Source organism: Rhea americana, unplaced genomic scaffold (assembly GCF_003343005.1).
Source record: "Rhea americana isolate MKP2758 unplaced genomic scaffold, rheAme1 scaffold_132, whole genome shotgun sequence".
NCBI classification, from domain to species: Eukaryota; Metazoa; Chordata; class Aves; order Rheiformes; family Rheidae; genus Rhea; species Rhea americana.
The window spans coordinates 1396855-1414928 of NW_028185395.1; the positions used below are offsets into that span (position 1 = coordinate 1396855).

An 18074-nucleotide genomic window follows, 5' to 3' on the forward strand; every position below is an offset into this window, starting at 1 on the left:
GCCCCAAGCCCCTTCCACAGCAGCACCCAGAGGCAGCGGTGAGGGGCACCCCAGCTTTTCAGGGGCACTAGCAAGTGGCCTCAGCAAAGCTTTGGCGAAGGGCCAGTGGAGGCTGGGCGGTGAAACCCTAACCGCTGCTGCGGGGCGCTCAGCATGGGCCGGGGCGCTCTCGGGCCCACAGCAGGGTTTTGCGGGCGCTGCGGGACCCGCTTGCGGGACGGCCTGGCCCGCAGGGCGCCCCGCTTTGCGAGGCGCCCCGGCCCGCTTGCAAGGTGCCTCGCTGGCCGCGCACCGGCTCCCGGAGCGCACGGGACGCGGAAATCCCCCGAGGGCGGAGGCGTGGGAGGGAAGGGGGAATGGCCTAAACCGGGCCAGCCGCTCGCACAGCTTGGCTCGGCTCGGCTCGGCTCGGCTCGGCTCCCGCGCCGCCGCCGCGATGGAACCGCGACGGTGAGTGGCAGCCCCGGGGGCCGTGCGGGGATCGGGGCAGGGGCTCGAGGGGGAGCATCTGCCTTCCTCCCCTCCTGCGTGTCCTCGTGGGGAGGCGAGGGGCGGACGCCGGCTGCTTCCCGGGGCTGCTGGTTAAGGATTTGCGTCGCTTAGAGGCAAAGAGATTCCCCCCCCCCCCCAACTACTCGCTTTAGGAAAAAGAAGCCCGGTTTGACTGCAGCGTGAAGCGCAGTCCGGCGCGGAGCGCGGCGCGGCGCGGCGCGGGGATGCGGCGGGGCCGGGTCCCCTCCCGGCCCGGCGGCGGCCGCGGCTCCCGGAGCGCCCCGCGGGCCCCCGGAGCACGGGGGCAGCGAGCCTCCGGTTTAACTTCGTGTCCAGCCGCTCCAGCCCCAGCCCCGCACTTGTAAATCGGTATTCACGCAAGGAGGCGAAGCAGCTTCCCCTGAGCCGCGGAGCCACGGCGAGAGCCACAAGCCGAGGGTGCCTGAGGCTCCCCGGCAGCGAGGCAAGGACGGGGGTCTGCCACAAAGCCGGGACACGGGAAGAGGCAAAGCTCTGCAGCCCCCTTTGACAGGGAGTGCCTGGCCTGGCACAGCACATCGCTTCTGCGCAAAGGCCCTGCACGGCTTCGCTTTCCACTCAACATCAGCAAAGCCAGGTGCTGCCCGTGCACAATAAACCCACTTTTTAAGGAGTCGTTGCACCCAGGTGCGAACGAGGGAAGAACTCAAGCAGGCCCAACCATTTTTGTTATTGCCTTAAAGGGAGTGTTAGAAAAGCTTTACAGGTGACATGTTTAGGGCAGTACACTCCTCAGCGCAGATGCGAGAAGTTTGTCATGGCCAGTTAGCAGATAAAGCAAATCTATAAACCTTAGCTGTGGAGCCCTGAAGTTTTATTGCGTGCAACAAGACACCTTTTGTCTTGCTACTTGTGACGGAACAACAACATCCCTCAACTCATCATGCGTGAAACTCATGCATGAAAAGGTTGAGATGTGAATAGGAAGAATAATCTCACTGAGCAAGTACATATGAAAGAGGAAGCGCAACTTTCTCCCGTTTCACATGACATTAAAAAAAATAGAAGGGGAAGGTGTGGGAAAGAATTGAAAAAGAAAAAAAAGAGAGAAAAACATGGCTTTAAAAAAGGAGGGGAAAATAAAGAGAGGAATCATAAAGAATTAGTCCTGCTACCCCTGCAATTAGTGGAGCTCCCTGAGCGGAGTGTACAGATGAGGGCAAAAATAAGATCTCTGTGGGCATGACTTTCTCCCATTTTTTCCAAAAGCAAAAGAGCACTAAAGTTATGCTGGGGGGGGGGGGAAGATGGTGGGCCAATGTACTGCACTACCATGGTTGCAACCTCCTCCCAGTAAGAGGATGAGTTTTCCAACCTTGACAGGTACAAAGCTTATTAAAATAATTAATTAAGATCTGCTCTGTATACATAATTATTTCTGGCTGACTACCAAAAAGTTGGTTGGCACCAGCAAATGACTCCCATGGGAAATTCCCTGAAAAGTCCCATAAAGAACAGTCAATTATTGTTCTCCATTTAATTCAAATGACTTATTACAGCCATAGTTTGTTTTGGAGAAGTGTGAACAAACAAACAGAAAAACATAACCACAGGATTAAGAATAGCATTAGGATGAACTTTTCAAGAAAGATATCTGATAGCCTGGCATGAAAGTGATAGCTCCTGCACAGTATAGAAATACAAACAAGAGCACAATGTAAAACTGCATGCACTTAGGAGACTTACTTCAGGGCTGCTCATGGATTTGCTAAAATAACTGTGTTAGAGCAGAAATATTCTACACTGGGCATCCACTTAAATTTTTTTAAGCCTCATCTATGAAGGCATTTGAAAGGGCATAGAAGAGGAAAATCTAGTGTTTTCTTTGTATAAAAGACATACAGCTCCGACCAGCTTTTCTTTAAACTTCTTAACCTCTCCCATTCTCTGGAGATGGGCCATCAGATGAGGGTAGCTTCTGTGCCAGGACGATGGCCTTTGCTTTCTCCATGGGAAGCTGGATATGTTGGAGTACGTTAAAAATTTCTTGAGAGCAGATGAGATCTTTCTCCACAGTAGCAGAGGGGTCTCAGGATGGGTCCAAGCAACTGGTGGGATTAGGGCTGGGCAGATGTTGCACCTAGGAGGTGCTGGAGGAAACCTGATGCCAAGGTGGGCAAAGGGGCAGGAGCTGCAGGTAAAGGGCAGAGAGCCTTGAAGTGAGGGGAGGTGATTGGTGTAAAGTACAGCTGAGGGGGAAAAGTAAGGTGAGAAATAGGCGCTGGGAAAGAGAGCTTGGGTTAGAGCTTGGAAGAAGGAGAGCGAGGCTGGGCAGGTTGGTTTGGAGGGAAAGAGGTGAGGAGCCTGCATGGGAGACCCCCACACTCATTCCTGGGTGGACACAAGCCACTGGGGAGAGCTCTGCCCAGTGCCCTGACTCTCTGCTCTGTGTCCAACCTGGCTGTGGCATGACAGTGACCAGAGGAGGGGAACCAACTGCTGCCAGGCAGTGTGGCCTCATGGCCCCGCTTGCTCGTAAAAGCAAGCTGGGGGAACTGGGAATAAGCCTGTGCTCCTCTGCTCTTTGGCAATATCAAGGTGGGAAACTGGAGCCACACAATTCCCATTTTGAAACTTTTCCAGTATTTTCCTTTCACAAAGAGGTTTGGAGGAAGGAGATCCAAAATTATAATTAGGCATAGAGATGAGAGGCTATTTTAAAATAATTTTCAGAAATGTGCTGGACATTTATCTTTCCCTAGATCTTATAGGATGAGAGTTAAATCACCAAGGCTTTAGGAAAACTGAGTTTTCCTATAGTATCCAGTGTGTGAAACTAGCTTGGGAAACTCCAGCATGGGTTTGCCCTCTGGAGTAATCAAACATATTGAAATCTTTCCAGTAAAAACTGTGCAAACTCCATGCTATCAAGCATTTCCTGTTTACACATTTTACTGACTGCAGAAAACGGTGGGCAGCACAGTTAGCCGCTTTAACAAAACAAAATCACAGGTCATTTTGTTTCAACAACCAGGTGACATGCAGGGGTTGGACCTGGATTCAGGTCCGTGCAGCCGCTCTCCTGTCCTGTGATTCCGATGTTGTACAGGACCCATCAGTCCAGTAGATTGATATGGTTCATTTTAAAAAGATAGACATAGCACCAGCTTCATGGCTTCTGCTCCCATTCCAATATTAGTGCATTTTACTTCTATTCCTGGCCTTGGCCACCCACCCGCAGAGCTATGTTGTTCAAGCAGAAGTTTTGCAGCTGTCAAAAATGCAAATATTCACTGTGAGTTTACATAATGGAGATCACTAGGGTACCAAATTTATCTACTTCTGCTACTATATTGAAACAGCCAACATGATGTTTATTGCTCATGTAAACAATGGACATCTTAGTCTATTATGTAACATGTTTGTTTTTTATTTTAGCTGTGGAGTTTTGTTACTGTTTCTTCATATTCTGAGACCTGGTAAGTAAAGAACACTTCAAATAAACCCAGGCTGCCCTTCCTGACAATGTTTGTTCAAATACACAGAGTATCCATAATATGTACAAAATAAACATCCAGATGTTTTCAGCAAAATGCTTAAGGACTTGTCAGTGTGAAAAACTGCTGTGACATGCATCATGCAAAGAAAAAGTGAAAAACACAATTTGTCTCAATGTTAATACAGAGACCAGCAAGGAATCATGTGGATGCTCTTGTTCAGACTACTCTTCCTGCTTTGCAGACATCCCTGCATGTTCATCACCTACTACCAACAAAAGGCCTTAGAAGTGAGATAATAAGGGCTGGAGATTAGAAGGTCTGAGATGTACAGCTGAATTCAATGCTCATATTGTGGATAGCACTGTATACCACTGTATCAAAGATGTCTTTTACTGCAATTCCAGATTCCCTTTCAAAAAAAAAAAGTTATCCCCAGTGATAATATTTAAACATTTTTATATTGAGAGATATCTGTTATCCATTTTTGCTTAATCACTGGTGGCTGAGAAGGACCTTGACAGAGTCATTAAAGGAAACCCCCCAGGCCCTAAATCGGGACAAACCACACCTGAATCAGTCTTGGTAGATGCTGGTTGGTCTCTTAAACAACATCAGTGATGAGGGTGCCTCCACCTTCCCAAGCAGTGTTTTCCAGAGCTTCATTTTTTCTGCTGCTGTGAGGGGCTTCCTTGTGCCTGAGCTGCCCACCTTTGCTGCAGTTCATGCCCACAACTTTGCCTCATCCAGCAGAGCATGAGGGCCTGCAGGACACATATTCCCTTCCTCCCTGCAAGTAGTGCACTCATCCCAGCAGTGTTTTACTTAGACATGTGGATGAGCCTTTTCTGAGTCTGTCTGAGTCTGGTGCATCAGCACTGGGACATGTCCCCCGTTACCTAAAACATTGCTTCCTCCTGCTAAAATGTGCTCTGTTTCATATTTCCAATCCCCACACCTGTTATCTTTTCTCTCCCTAATCTTCACCCATGCATAATCCTTTTCCCCATCCATAATCTCTCCCACCCAATACAACATGCAACCCTCTTACACCTCTGTCCAACATTTACAACCAGCATGCACGGTGCTTTGGTCTCAGCCACCTATTGCAACAAGGGTTTTGGCTGCTGCAATCAAGGAGAGATGATATAATAAAGGTGGCTGAGAGGTCAGAGCATTCCAGATGGCTGATTTGCACTTTCTGCATGTCCTGGCAAACTGCTGACCTCTTCCGATTGCTCCTCCAAGAGGAGAGGCTGCCTTGCTCAAACTGGCAGGCCAGCTGCTCTGCTGGCCTGTCTCAAGCAGCTGATGGAGGTTGCACATGTGTAAAATAGATGTGTCACTGCCTGTGACACCTCAGCATGCTAACTTGCTCACTGCGTGTATTTGACAGGGTGACACCCATGGTAGCAGCAAAATATTACTCTTTGACGCATCCGCTTTGAGAAACATGGTTTCATCCCTATGGAATTACTAATTATTTTGATCTCAACCATTAAATGGTACTGCTATGTTTCTTATTAATATTGCCAATTCTTGTGATTGCCCTTGTGATGTTTGTCATTTTTCTTAGTTTAATGTGTTGATGATCACTGTTTTTTTTTTCATTAGGACTTTTTAATACTCATCTGCAGTTAGTCACAGTCAGTCTAATTTATGGCAAGGTGAAACAAATGCAGTGTCCATGGAGCTAACTGTTTCTTGCAACAGTTAGCAAGAAACACTGGTAGGTGTTCAAAGAAAGAAATAATCAGTAGAATTTGTATTGTAAAGATCCCTTTGGAAAATACATATGCACACATACATAAAATTAGCTGCAGGTGAAGAGAAGTAAGTTATAAATACTAATATCAGAGTCCACATGTAATAGAATATACTTGAAAAAAAAGACATTTTCTCCACATAATCTCCTTTTGTCCTCCTTCTCTTTTTATCTTTGTAGTTACTGCACTGGAGGAGAAGTTCATCATCAGTAAACTTGGAGACAATGCTAAACTGAGTTGCATTTATCCTCTAGCAGGGAAATTCCAATTAAATAACCTACGGGTATATTGGCAAGTAGCTGATGACCAAGAAAAGTGTTTAGTAGTGCATGCACTAATCTCCGGCCAAGACAACGAAAGTGAACAGTGTATTCACTTTAAAAACAGGACTCAGTTATTTTGGGATAGACTGGAAAACGGCAACTTTTCTCTGCTGCTGTTAAATGTCAGCCAAAGTGATGAACGTACATACAAATGCATAGTACTGCAGAAAACTGAGTATACCAGAGTGATTCACCAGGAAGTAGTAGTTCTCAGTTTAGCAGGTAAGAACTTTTATTACTTGCACATATTTGCCCAATCATGATTCTAATTTTTCAAATCAGTGCCATTTCAGTATTGCATTTAAGCATGTCCTTAAATCTGAAGTACACTTCAGTGCTTTTGTTGAACTGGAATCTACTTGATTTAAATGTTACAGATAAAGAAGTGAAAACTGGTAGTGTAACTCTATCATCTGTTTATCCTTTTTTTTTAAGTTTGGTTTTTATGAATTTAAGGGATCTTGCACATCACTGGGGTATAGCAGTTTACCAGGTTGCTTTCTTCTTTTGGATTTGGCTTCAGCTTTCTGCCCCTCCAGATAATTCACTCACATAACTAGTTTATATATCAAACCTGCAGATGTTTTATGTTCAAGTTGTGATGACTTTGTGAAGCCCAGGAATTCTGCTTGAGAATCCATGACAAAGTTTTGTCTTTTTAGTACATTTAAAAATGTTGATGACTCTTTCCTTTTTCTTTCACGCCAGCAAGTTACAGCCAACCAATACTTAGTGGACCAGTAAGAAATGTGAACAGCAGTGGGGAAGAGGTAACTTTCAGCTGCAAATCCAGCAATGGATACCCAGAACCAAATGTTTATTGGATAAATAAAACAGACAACAGCCACCTGCCTCCATCAGAATTAAAGATCACCCCCCACGCTGATGGCACTTACAGCGTTTTCAGTACACTGAAGATTAAAGCAACTTCTAATATGCAGATAGAGTGCTCCATAGAAAATAAAATACTTCAGGAAAATCTATCAGCTAACTGTAAGTTGCTTCATAATATTTCATGTTTTCTAGATAACAGGCATATCAATTAGCGTGCATCTGTCTGTAGACATGCACTTCTAATGAGGGATATACCTTAATTCAGTAGTTCAGAAAGCTGCTGAGAAAAGTTCAGCTTTTCTTTTAACCTAACTACTCTTAGCCATGGAATTTATGTTTACTTCTAACATCTTCCAAATTCAACAGAACACCCCATCAAGCATTTTACAGCAGCAATACTGAGAATCCCTTGCCTCTGAGACAGTAATTTTGAAACTACTGGGCTTTACTCTTCTGCCCCTCTGGCATGTGACAGCTTGGGGAGTCAGATTATTTTTCGAGTGACACTGTGCAGTAGATCCGTGATTCCTGACCCACCCACCCCAACACGTGGTTGCTTTTCTTTTTATTCTGTTTTTATTTACATTTTCTTTTTATTCTGTTTAGTTGTGAAGTTCTATTTTCAGTCCCCAAACTCAGTTCAACACGGTGCACTGTTTAAAGTAGGCCTGTAGCAAACAGGTGACATATTAGCCTGACAGAGCAATAAAATGAGATCACAAGAATAATACACTGTTTACTGCTGATTTTAATGATCAGTAATAAAAAGAAGTGTTTACCCACTCAGTTCTTCACAGAAACAGAAAGCTAGTAGCTATTAAAAAAAAAAAAGTTATAGCTCTAGTACTGATGATAGCATACTTTGTGGTTTCTAAACAGCTGTATAGAGAAGCGATCTGGAGTGGGAGCGCTTATCTTCAGTCGGTTGCTCAGTCTCACCGCAGTTCCTGGTCCTGCTACCCACCACACCTTTCTTTCTCAGGCTCCTGCACCTGCTGCAAGGAGGTTTGACTGCTTACAGAGCTATGTCTAAATTCCCATAGTTAGTTTACCTGAGCATGCTAGGCTGTGGTGGGCACGGTGAGGCCAAGAGCTGCAGAACAGACCTGGACAGCCAACCCAAAATCAACTGTTTCCGTTCATGAATCAGAAACAGCAGATAGCCATGGTAGGATATGAAGAAATCTTTCTTCTCTTCCTCTTACTTTCCCCTCTTCCCTCACAGTGTCTTTATAGAAGCAGTCACATAACCTTGAGTTAATGGAACTGATTGCGCTAACATAGCCAAGTTATACAGATTAAACTACTTTCAGGAAAAAAACTATGTGCTCCCATCCCTTGCTCTCAACCTAAATTAAAGGAAAAGTAAGTATCTAGTCCAACCCCCCCTGCTCAAGCAGGGTCACCTACAGCATGTTAGACAGGGTTGCATCCAGGCGGGTTTTGAAGATCTCCAGAGAAGGAGACTCCACAACCTCTCTGGGCAACCTGTGCCAGTGCTCTGTCACTCTCACAGTGAAGAAGTTCTTCCCCATATCCAGGTGGAAGTCCACAGAAATCAGTGGGATTTCATCACTAACTTCAGAGGAACAGATTTTTCACTCACTTCTGTGAATGCTGCCACATTTCATTATAGCTTTTACATAGCTTTATTTTCAACTGAGTCTGACAAGGCTGAGGTGAAATAAGAATAAAAAGAAAGAAGGAAGCGGAGTGTATGTGGTATAATGACACAACAGGAATGAAGTGGTATTGTATTACTATACTATTAGACCAGGTCAGCTAGAGACATGCCTTGCACAAAAGGAATAGGACCAGAATTACAATGAAGCAAATGGCATAGATATTTAGTCTTTCAGAATTTTTGTACAGAATGTGGTCAGTTGACTGCCTGGAATGAAACGTAATAATTTACACCTCATTACATCCTGTTTCTTCTGTTTTATTTTAGACACACAGGAAAAGATAAACAACTCTTCTAACACAGAAAGTCAAAAAGACCTGGAAAAAAAAAGACAAGGTGCTCAAGCAGCCGGCATCGTTTCCATTGTCATTCTGATAGCTATTCTAGCTGTTGTAGCCTGCTGGCTACGGAGAGGGAGATGGAGGTCCTCTCAAGTGGTATCTTACAAAGGTAATGAGGTCCTTGATTTCCTCAATCAAATCTGAAGAATTCTTATTCATTTGCCAAAATATTTAATGTCATCTAGCATGTCACTGGACATAATCATCATCTGCAAAGATGATCAGGGTGCTGGAGCATCTGCCCTGTGAGGAATGGCTGCGAGAGCTGGGCCTGTTCAGTCTGGGGAAGAGAAGACTGAGAGGGGATCTTATCAATGTGTATAAGTGCCTGAAGGGAGGGTGTCAAGGGGATGGGGACAAACTCTTTTCAGTTGTGCCGTGTGACAGGACAAGACGCAATGGGCAGAAATTGAAGCACAGGAAGTTCTGCCTGACCATAAGGGGGAATTTCTTCCCTGTGAGAGTGACAGAGCACTGGCACAGGTTGCCCAGAGAGGTTGTGGAGTCTCCTTCTCTGGAGATCTTCAAAACCCACCTGGATGCAACCCTGTCTAACATGCTGTAGGTGACCCTGCTTGAGCAGGGAGGTTGGACTAGATGATCTCCAGAGGTCCCTTCTAACCTTACTGATTCTATGATTCTACTTTTTGTTCTATCTTGCCAAACACTGAGAGTCCCACACACGGGCAAATGCAGCAATATAACAGCGTGCAAGTACAAATTGGAGTGACAGTGAGATGTGCTTTGTTTCTAACTAACTCGTAGAAAGCTACCTGCTTAGGAAATTCATAGTGGGATCTTGAGCCCTTAATTGTCCACTCAGTGACTCTAGGGTTCTCAGGACTGATTTGTCCTCTGATTTTTGGTTGGGATTGTTCTAAAAAAGAGTGAGTTACTGAAGCAGTCCTTTTCCATGGAGGAATATCCCCTCCACCTTTCCAGAATTGTCCTGCAGGAATCACAGCCAAGAAACTAGAACCTGAATAGACATGAAGGCTGAGTAGCTCCAAGAGATATCTTATAAACCAGACTGAGTTTGTGCTGCTGTATGCAAGTAATTACCGCAAGGTAGTTTGCAGGTATGCAAGAGCTAACCTCTAAGAAAAGGAAGCAGGGGCAATCACACCTTTCATAGGGAAGGACAAGCCACAGTTTCAATCCATGCTCTGCCTTCTCTTGGCTGACACCCCCTAGACACTCCAGAAAAGAGCAGGAGAAAGCAGGATGATCTCTTGGCCTGTATCTGCAGCAGCTGTGCTAGCAGCCGTGTCCTTCTTTCAGAAACAACACAGGAGCGATGCAAAGCCACTCCATCCTAAAACATGGAGCAGGACTGTCACTTCAAGCCAAATATATATCTGTACTGAAAACGTGACCTTTACTTCAAACAAACAGATAGGGACCACATTTTGCTGTCCAAAGAACATTTAGCTCAAGGAACCCTCAGTTCTAATGGATGCTCCTTAGTTCAGATAAAGACCATGGCTATCTACCCTATATACCTAAAACCCTGCATTTTTTTTTCAACAGATGTCCAACCAAATGAAGACAAAGGAGAGTTCAACTGTAAGTATTAAAAATATGTTACCATGTTTGTCTCAGGAATGACTTAACTTTACAGTTTTAGTGCTTGGGTTCAGCACAAAACCTTTGAATTAGACTTTCTACCTGTGTGTAAACTCAAGCACATGAAGCCCTTCTCTTGAGCCCTGTGAGTATTGCCAAAGCAGCCTGAGCGTTCTAGTTCCTGGAAGTCCTCCTTCAACAGTTCAGGCCAAAGGACCTGACAAATTGATATGAGTGTACAGGCAAGAACCACCCTCCCCTCCTGCTTTACAGCTATGCTGCAGCTACTACTCTTATCAGGACAGATTGGTTATAATATAATCCAGGCAGTCAGACTTAACAGATCTGTTTTAAATGCTGATTTTCAAGTTTGGACAACCCTGGCCATTTCATGTCAGTAAAAATCTGCAAGTGGTTGTTCTCTGCCTTTTTAGGCGCCGCATCCTAGATGGTCTTCAGCTGGGACAGATGAACATCATTTACTTCATATCCATGAACCTGAGCCTATTTACACCCCATAAAAAAAAAAAGTACTAGGAATGTCTCCTTTTCTAGTGGAAAAAAGGAAATGCATTTTAGAGCTTCAGCATGTTCATGTTTTCATAAGCAAGGCCAGCAGCTGGTTTAACAATTCGTTTCTCCATTCATAGTGGGAGGAAATAAAAACAGAGCAAAACAAATCCAGCAAAATTTGGAAAAACAAACTCAGCACAGAGGACTTGTAAGAGCACAGAGAGAGTGAAATCTCATTTAGTAGTTTGTGCTGAGGCACTGTTTCCTGGGAGGTCTCTGCAGATTAGACAGAAAATATTGTGGCTCTGCCAAAACTGTAACAGTGAGAGCAACAGAAAGCATAGTCTGCCTTAGCAGACTTAGCTCTGTAGAGTCTTCCTTAGCTCTGTATGTGCCCTGTTCATAATAGCAAACAGAAGCAGAATGATCCCTAGATTAAAAAAAACGCTTAGAATTTTTTTGTGATCATGTAAACTGGGTGAACAGTCAGTTCTCCAGACTCATCATACCATTCTAGTCTTATCTGCAACCATTTATCTGCTGTTATTTATTTACAGGCTGTTTCCTGTGTAATATAACATAGTAAGAAGAATGGGGTTTCTCCTTCAGATAAGGAGACATCCTCTCCTTCCATTCTTGTGAGCTACAGTAACATAAAACTGGCCATTTGTTTAAAGTCAGTTTTTTCCTCTAACTTAGGCCAAACTCTGCTTAATTAGATCTCTGGACCTAGCTCCTAAGTAGAAATAACCCCTGACACACAAATAGAGGTAAATATTTATCTTATATCGAAGGCTGCTCTAGCTTGATTTGTTTATTAACAACAAAATGAAGATCCTGTCCCTCCAGACACTATCTTTTCCTTGGCACATCTCTGCATCATTTGGCGGAGGAGGTAGGACAGCAGTTTTGGAGTGTTTGTTGCTATCAGAAACTGTCCCACCCGTGAAGATTGTTTTCTGCCAATAGAGCCATGTAAGGCAGGGAAGGCCATGTGCCCCTAAATCCTTTGGGCATCTGAATTCAAGGGCAACTTGGACCAAAGCCAGAGAAATGAGAACAATCTAGGGAATGTGATCTCTGATGACAGCCTAATTGTGTGTGTTTATTTAGGCTGGGGAAGGCAAGGTTGAGTAGGGACACAATAACAACCCTCTTTAGAGAATCTATAAAGAGATGAGAAGTCATTTATTATCTCAGTCAAGTAGACAAATCACGCAGCGTACAACAGGCTTAAACCAAAAAAAACCCAGAAATTTAGGTTAGATATTAGAAAAAATAACCTTTCTAAGGGCAATGGTAGCTGAGCACCAAGGTGGAGAGTCTATGAAGTCTCCATCACTCCAGGTTTGTTGCTGTTGCTTTGCATTTGCTTAACAAAACAAGAAAAAGGTATCTGTTTTAGAGATGATACAGAAATAGCTGGTACTACCTTGGGGCAAAAAGATGGGCTCTTCTTTCTCCAAGTGATGATTTTGCAGAAATTTTGGCTCAGTTCAATGATTTCTTGAGGTTTTCAAGGTGGCTGTGCGGTAGCTAGGGAGTAACACACTTCAGTGGTCATGTCCTCAAGGACAGACTGCCATAGCAGTCTGCTTTTCAATACTGGTGTAAAAATGTGTTTCTGCTTTTAGCAGTTTGACTCTGTGAAGAAGGTCAGAGTGTTTAACAGAGAGGGAAAATTGTGAATACCACAAAAAAGAAAAAGGGAAAAGAAAAGAAAAGAAAAGAAAAGAAAAGAAAAGAAAAGAAAAGAAAAGAAAAGAAAAGAAAAGAAAANAAGAAAAGAAAAGAAAAGAAAAGAAAAGAAAAGAAAAGAAAAGAAAAGAAAAGAAAAGAAAAGAAAAGAAAAGAAAAGAAAAGAAAAGAAAAGAAAAGCAGCCAGCTGAGACTAGCTTTGCTGTTACAAAGCAAAGACATTTAGAAAATGTAGGGAAAGTAAGCCACAAAGAAGAGTAATTGCATCCTGTTGAGGCTGGAGTCTGCAGATGCCTGTAACAGTCAGTGGGGCAGGATGCTCCCGTGAGGAGGAATTTGGAGACAAAGCTGCCGTTGTTGTTCTGAATTGCTTTCTGGAGGAATCCCTCCACAGACTGTAGAGGAGCCTCGGGGAAGCTGGTTTCCCCTCATCCAAGGATAGGGTTTGTGTATCTCTCTATTTAGGAGAAACTTAAACCAAACCAATGGTGACACTGACATCCCTTCACAGGGACATGAATGTTGGCAGGAGAAGCACTTTTTGCACTTGCACTTTATAGCACAAGCACCAGGGCAACCTTTACCTAGGCAGAGAGCCGCTGATGTGTCAGGTAGCCAGGCAGATGCTCAGGGACTCACAGCCAGGCTGATTTTCTCACAGCAGCATGAGCTTTTATCAAAAATGGAAATCCCCGTTTTGGTAGAATATTCAGTAGAGAATAAAATGTTAGCATCAAGTGCATTTAAAGAAGGCTTCCTAGTGTTAATACATTCAATGTTTAACCCAGTCACAGCAACTCTTACTACTGTAGGACTGAATCTATCTTTTATATATCTTTATAGATATCTATCTTTTATATAGCTTTGCTGCTTATTCCACTGATTATGTGGGAAAAGCACAACTCTAGGATCTGATGCTTTGTTTTCTAAAGAAAAAAGTTGCTTTGTTTTTACAGCACCTGTCTAAGTGGAAAGTCCACCAAGAACCTGGGCAGCTTGACTTGCATCAGGAGAATCACCCCTATCTCGGTGGCAGCATTACTTGTGATACAAGTGACAGAGGTTTCTGCAGCATGTGCCAAGATAGACAGCAAAAGGCTTCTTCAAAGAGGAGAGCAAAATCCTTTGGATTTTTGTGCCAACCAGCAGTTGCGTCACCACACCAGTTAACTACTTCAGGTATTCCTTTGTGAGAGTCTGTTGGCGTTTTGAGCTCCTGCACTGCGGAAAAGTAGTAAGTCTCAGACTTAGCTACTCTATGCTAGAATGATGAAACTTGGTGAATGCTGAAGTCTACCATCACCATCACCGAAGAATTTGTTACTAGCAGAAACGACTGTGTTTCAGGCGTGTTGGAAGTTCTTTCTGTTTCTCATTACTCTGACAATGGCTACTGAACACGAAGAATGGCAGCTAGAAAAGAAAATAAACAACAAAAGCAAAAGAAAATAAGAAAACTGCAGGACTTTCTGCAAAGTGAGATTTGTGAACTTCACCTTTCTCCCCCTAAGTACATCCTTTCGCTCTTCTCGTCTGGTGTTACCAGCTGCGTGTTACTGTGTACAGAACTAGCTAGAAATGTTCAGCCCACACAAATGTTCAATCACTCTACAAAATGGGAGTCACTGTGACTAGGTTAAGCTCAGTGTCTTAACATGAGGAAACCTTCTTTAAATGCACTTGATGTTAACATTTTATTCTTTCCTGATTATTGTGCCAAAACGGGGACTTCCACTTTTGATAAAAGCCAGTGCATACTGTGTGAAAGAAGAGTTTGTGGAAATCAGATAGACTGTGATAAAAATAGCACTCTCTCTGCTCTGTTAATGTCAAATTACCCAGACATACCCTTTTGGGATGGAACAAAAGTGTAGCTAGGCTCTACTCAATTCAGCTGGTCTCTGTTTGTTTAATCACTGCTTTGTGACTTCCAGTGAGGATTTTAAACTGAATTCTTCTCCCCTCTCCTCCTGTCTCTTCCCTCCCCTCAGAAAAGGAGGAGTGCAGGCTATATCACTGCATTGTCCATGAATATTCTTTACTTACCAATGGCTGAAGTAAGTGAAAAGGAGAGAAGGCCAAAACCTGCAATTTCCACAGGACACGTGCCTCGCTGATTCAGCCCCTATTCAGCCAGGAACAGCAGGCTGAAAATAGTAAAGCAGTAAAATCCATTCATGACAAAGTTTTGAAGGAAGAGGAATTTATACCAGCTCCCACCTGCTTAGATGGGGCAGTTCTTGCCAGCTTGTGGAGTTTTTTGTTTGTTTTCTAAACTGAGCCCTGGAAACACTTGGCTGCTCCTGCACTGTTGCTAGACTAAGATCCTACCTTCTCTGTGAACAAGTCACAGCCTCATTTGTCCTAACTGCATGGAGAAGGCACTTCAGTGTCAATTATGACTTGAGAAATTAAGTTTTCATGTTAAGATTAGATTTCAAATCCTAGTCAAGTGAAAATCAATTTGGTTGTCCTATTCTTCCATCATGCAGAACAGAGAACCGTTTGGCAATAGCACAGTTAGTTTTTGTGGAAGCAATACCCCCAAGCAGGCTCAGAGTTTGGTAACTGTGGGGCTCTACCGTGTCAGCATTTTGTTGAAGGACTGCACAGTCTCAGCCTATGTGAAATTTAACGGAAGGGGCAGTTAAGCTCTCATTTGATGCAATCTAGGCTTACTCACCAGTTTGGACAGGATATGGAAACTGGAAAAAATTTAAGGGCAAGCTGCAACTAAATACTTAAGCTCCTATCTTGTTTGGATTGTAAGTAATAGTTTGTACAGTAATGTTTTTTTAAAAAGCAATTTTATCTATTAACTTCTAAAAAACATATTGCATATTTGCTATTTTTGAATGTCTGTGAAAGATACCCTGATTTATTTATTAATTTTACTTTTGTCCTGTGCTGCCTTCCAGTTTACAATTACAATCAGATATGACATTTAGCTCACAGTACTTGTTAGATAAAAAGACTGAGAAGCCACAGGCTACTTTACATGCCATCTTTTTCTTGTCTTGCCTAAGCTTGCAGACACCTTAAAAATGTGAATGACATCTGTGCGGATGTGAAGGGTAACCATGTTCTAGCGCGTCAGGAAGAGGTCCTGCAGGCGCTTCCTCACCACCCAGCATGCAGAGTCGTTTTGGGCAGCCCCTTTGGTGCGGCTGTTACTGACACATGCCTTTTCTCAGAACAGTTTTCCTCCTTTCTGTTCTGCAACTGCAATAAGCTGCAACTGTTTAGAGGTACAAGAAGTGTCCTAGCAATCACTCTACAGTATGTTGTTAAGCTAATTCAGACCACTGAGGTTTTCTTACTACGAGATTACTACATATACATAGTGAATACATCTGAACAGGACAGCTTGCTCTTGCAAAAGCCATACTTTCAAGTGGTTCAAGCTTCCAGCTATTTCTGAAGGCAAATAAATCCTAGATGACGGTTGCTTGCTACTATTCAAAGGTCTGGGAAAATCTGTACTTATTGAGCTCTTGTCACCACACATTGTGTTTATATTCCAAATAAAGTCCATTAATTTTTCTTCTGGATGTTTGATTGAATCTATCAGCACATAAAAGACAAATCACTCCAAATCACAGTCCCTCAAAGTGACAGTTTTGGTCACATTAGTTCAGGGCACATGAGTGCTCCTTTCCGAAGCCCTCAGATGAGAGGAGACTAATGCAACACAGCGACTGGACAGGCTTCGCTCTATTTGATTGCACAACAGTATACCTTGAACAAACTAATTGAAAGCCATGCAGAAGCCTGAGGGCAACGCTAAGTTGATGCATCTGTTTCTCAGCTCACTTGAATGACTGACAGCAGAGCAAAGGTGCAACCAACTCCTCGCACCTCCTGACCTTAAACTGGTTCATCGCACTGTCCTGGGCAGGCATTGCACCTCAGCACCAACATCGCCCTATTTTCCTTTGTTAGATGCACCAGCTTACATTAAGTGTATATCCCAAGTAGCTTAAACACAGGCACAGGAAAGCATCACCTGATGCTGCTCTGGGGAAGACTCTAAGAAATGGATTCACTTTCACAAAAAAGCAAAAGGCTTTCGTTGTGGCATGGCTGGTAAACCACAGGTGGAAAGCCCCGAGAGAGAACGCATGTTGCTGCTTAGTGGTTTGAATCCATCCTTCCTGTAGTCAAATTCATTATTTAAATCTTTTTCACCTGTGAGAGCCGAAATTTCTCTTTCGCCCAAAAACACTTTCCCTTTTTTCACTTCAACTACCCTGACTCCAAATACTGTATATTTCTCTGTAGCCACTTGTGCTACCTGAAGAACTTTATTAGAAACTTATTTTCCAAAATGTAAAGTCAATCCTTTTCACATTTAAGGTGGCAGAGGAGAACTTATGCACAAAAGTTCACATTACCCTCACGGAGCCCCCCTCACATCTCCATAGAAAGAGAAACTGCTCTAAAGAATAATCCTGTTCAGCTCACTTCAGAGGGACTTTAAGGAGAGAAACCTTACTGTTACAAAAGTTAGGCCTTTGGGAATCTTCCTCTCAAAGCTTGAGCTGATATTAGGACTTCACCACAAGATCTTTAGAGGATACAGGATGGAATCATCACAAACTAGTCCCCATCTGAGGATCATGAAAGACAGCTACAGTACTGAAAATCCCAGCAGTTTGCACAGCAAAGTGCCTGTAACTGAGCTTGTGTTTCTTGAGGTTATCTCCTCCTCATTTGGCAGCCCAGGGAATTAGAGGCCAAAAACCATTAGCCTCTTCCTCAGTCATCTTTCTAGCGGTATTTCTGTCACAAAATGTTCATCTGTATCATCCAGCACAACGAAAATGCTCCCAACAGCTTAGGCATTGCCAGTACCACTAAATCAGCATTAGCAACATATCAGAACCAATGCCCCATGGCACAAAACACCAGTCCATGCAAACTACTCATGATCTTACTGTTAATCAAATGCTTAAGTACTTGGTTAGGGAAGGGTATAGTCTCCCGCTTCAGCCTGGCTCGAGCAGTTGCTATGTGGAAATGCACACTCTTGCCTCAGGAGAGGCTCACCCTGACCTTCCAGCTCACCCAAACCAGTTCCCAGCTGTTTAGTAAGAAAGCACTACTTCGTTTTCCTGTGATTTGAAGAGGTGCCATGTGGACCATCTTATAATTGGAAAAAGTGGACACAAAAGTCATCTGGCCAGTGTCAAGCAAGCCTATAGCTGACTGAGCTTGAACTCACATCACTAGGAAGAGCCACCCTTCTCTCCTCCTTTTACTGGCTGGACTGGAAAGTCTACTTCTCTGCAACATTCACCCTCCTTGTGAAGTGCTAAAATTTCTTTCTAAAATTTCTTCTGCCAGGAAATCTACACCATCACAGATGACATACATGTAAT

The 18074-nt window shown here is 43.6% G+C and overlaps 1 protein-coding gene across 5 annotated transcripts; it reads left to right on the forward strand.

Moving 5' to 3' along the window:
* Positions 1-392: 392 nt before the first annotated feature.
* On the forward strand, positions 393-16236 carry ICOSLG (inducible T cell costimulator ligand). Of its 5 annotated transcripts, none has more exons than XM_085297919.1 (7): positions 393-450; positions 3910-3950; positions 5914-6279; positions 6766-7050; positions 8843-9025; positions 10447-10482; positions 15720-16236. In XM_085297919.1, exons 1-7 carry the CDS (start codon positions 437-439, stop codon positions 16112-16114), a joined length of 1320 nt encoding a protein of 439 aa, XP_085154045.1. In that variant the 5' UTR covers positions 393-436; the 3' UTR covers positions 16115-16236. The 5 variants fall into 5 exon arrangements, with proteins under 5 accessions (XP_085154045.1, XP_085154048.1, XP_085154047.1 ...); XM_085297922.1 differs by having other exon boundaries at positions 13650-15796; XM_085297921.1 differs by lacking the exon at positions 15720-16236 and adding an exon at positions 10917-11348.
* The last annotated feature ends 1838 nt before the right edge of the window (positions 16237-18074 follow it).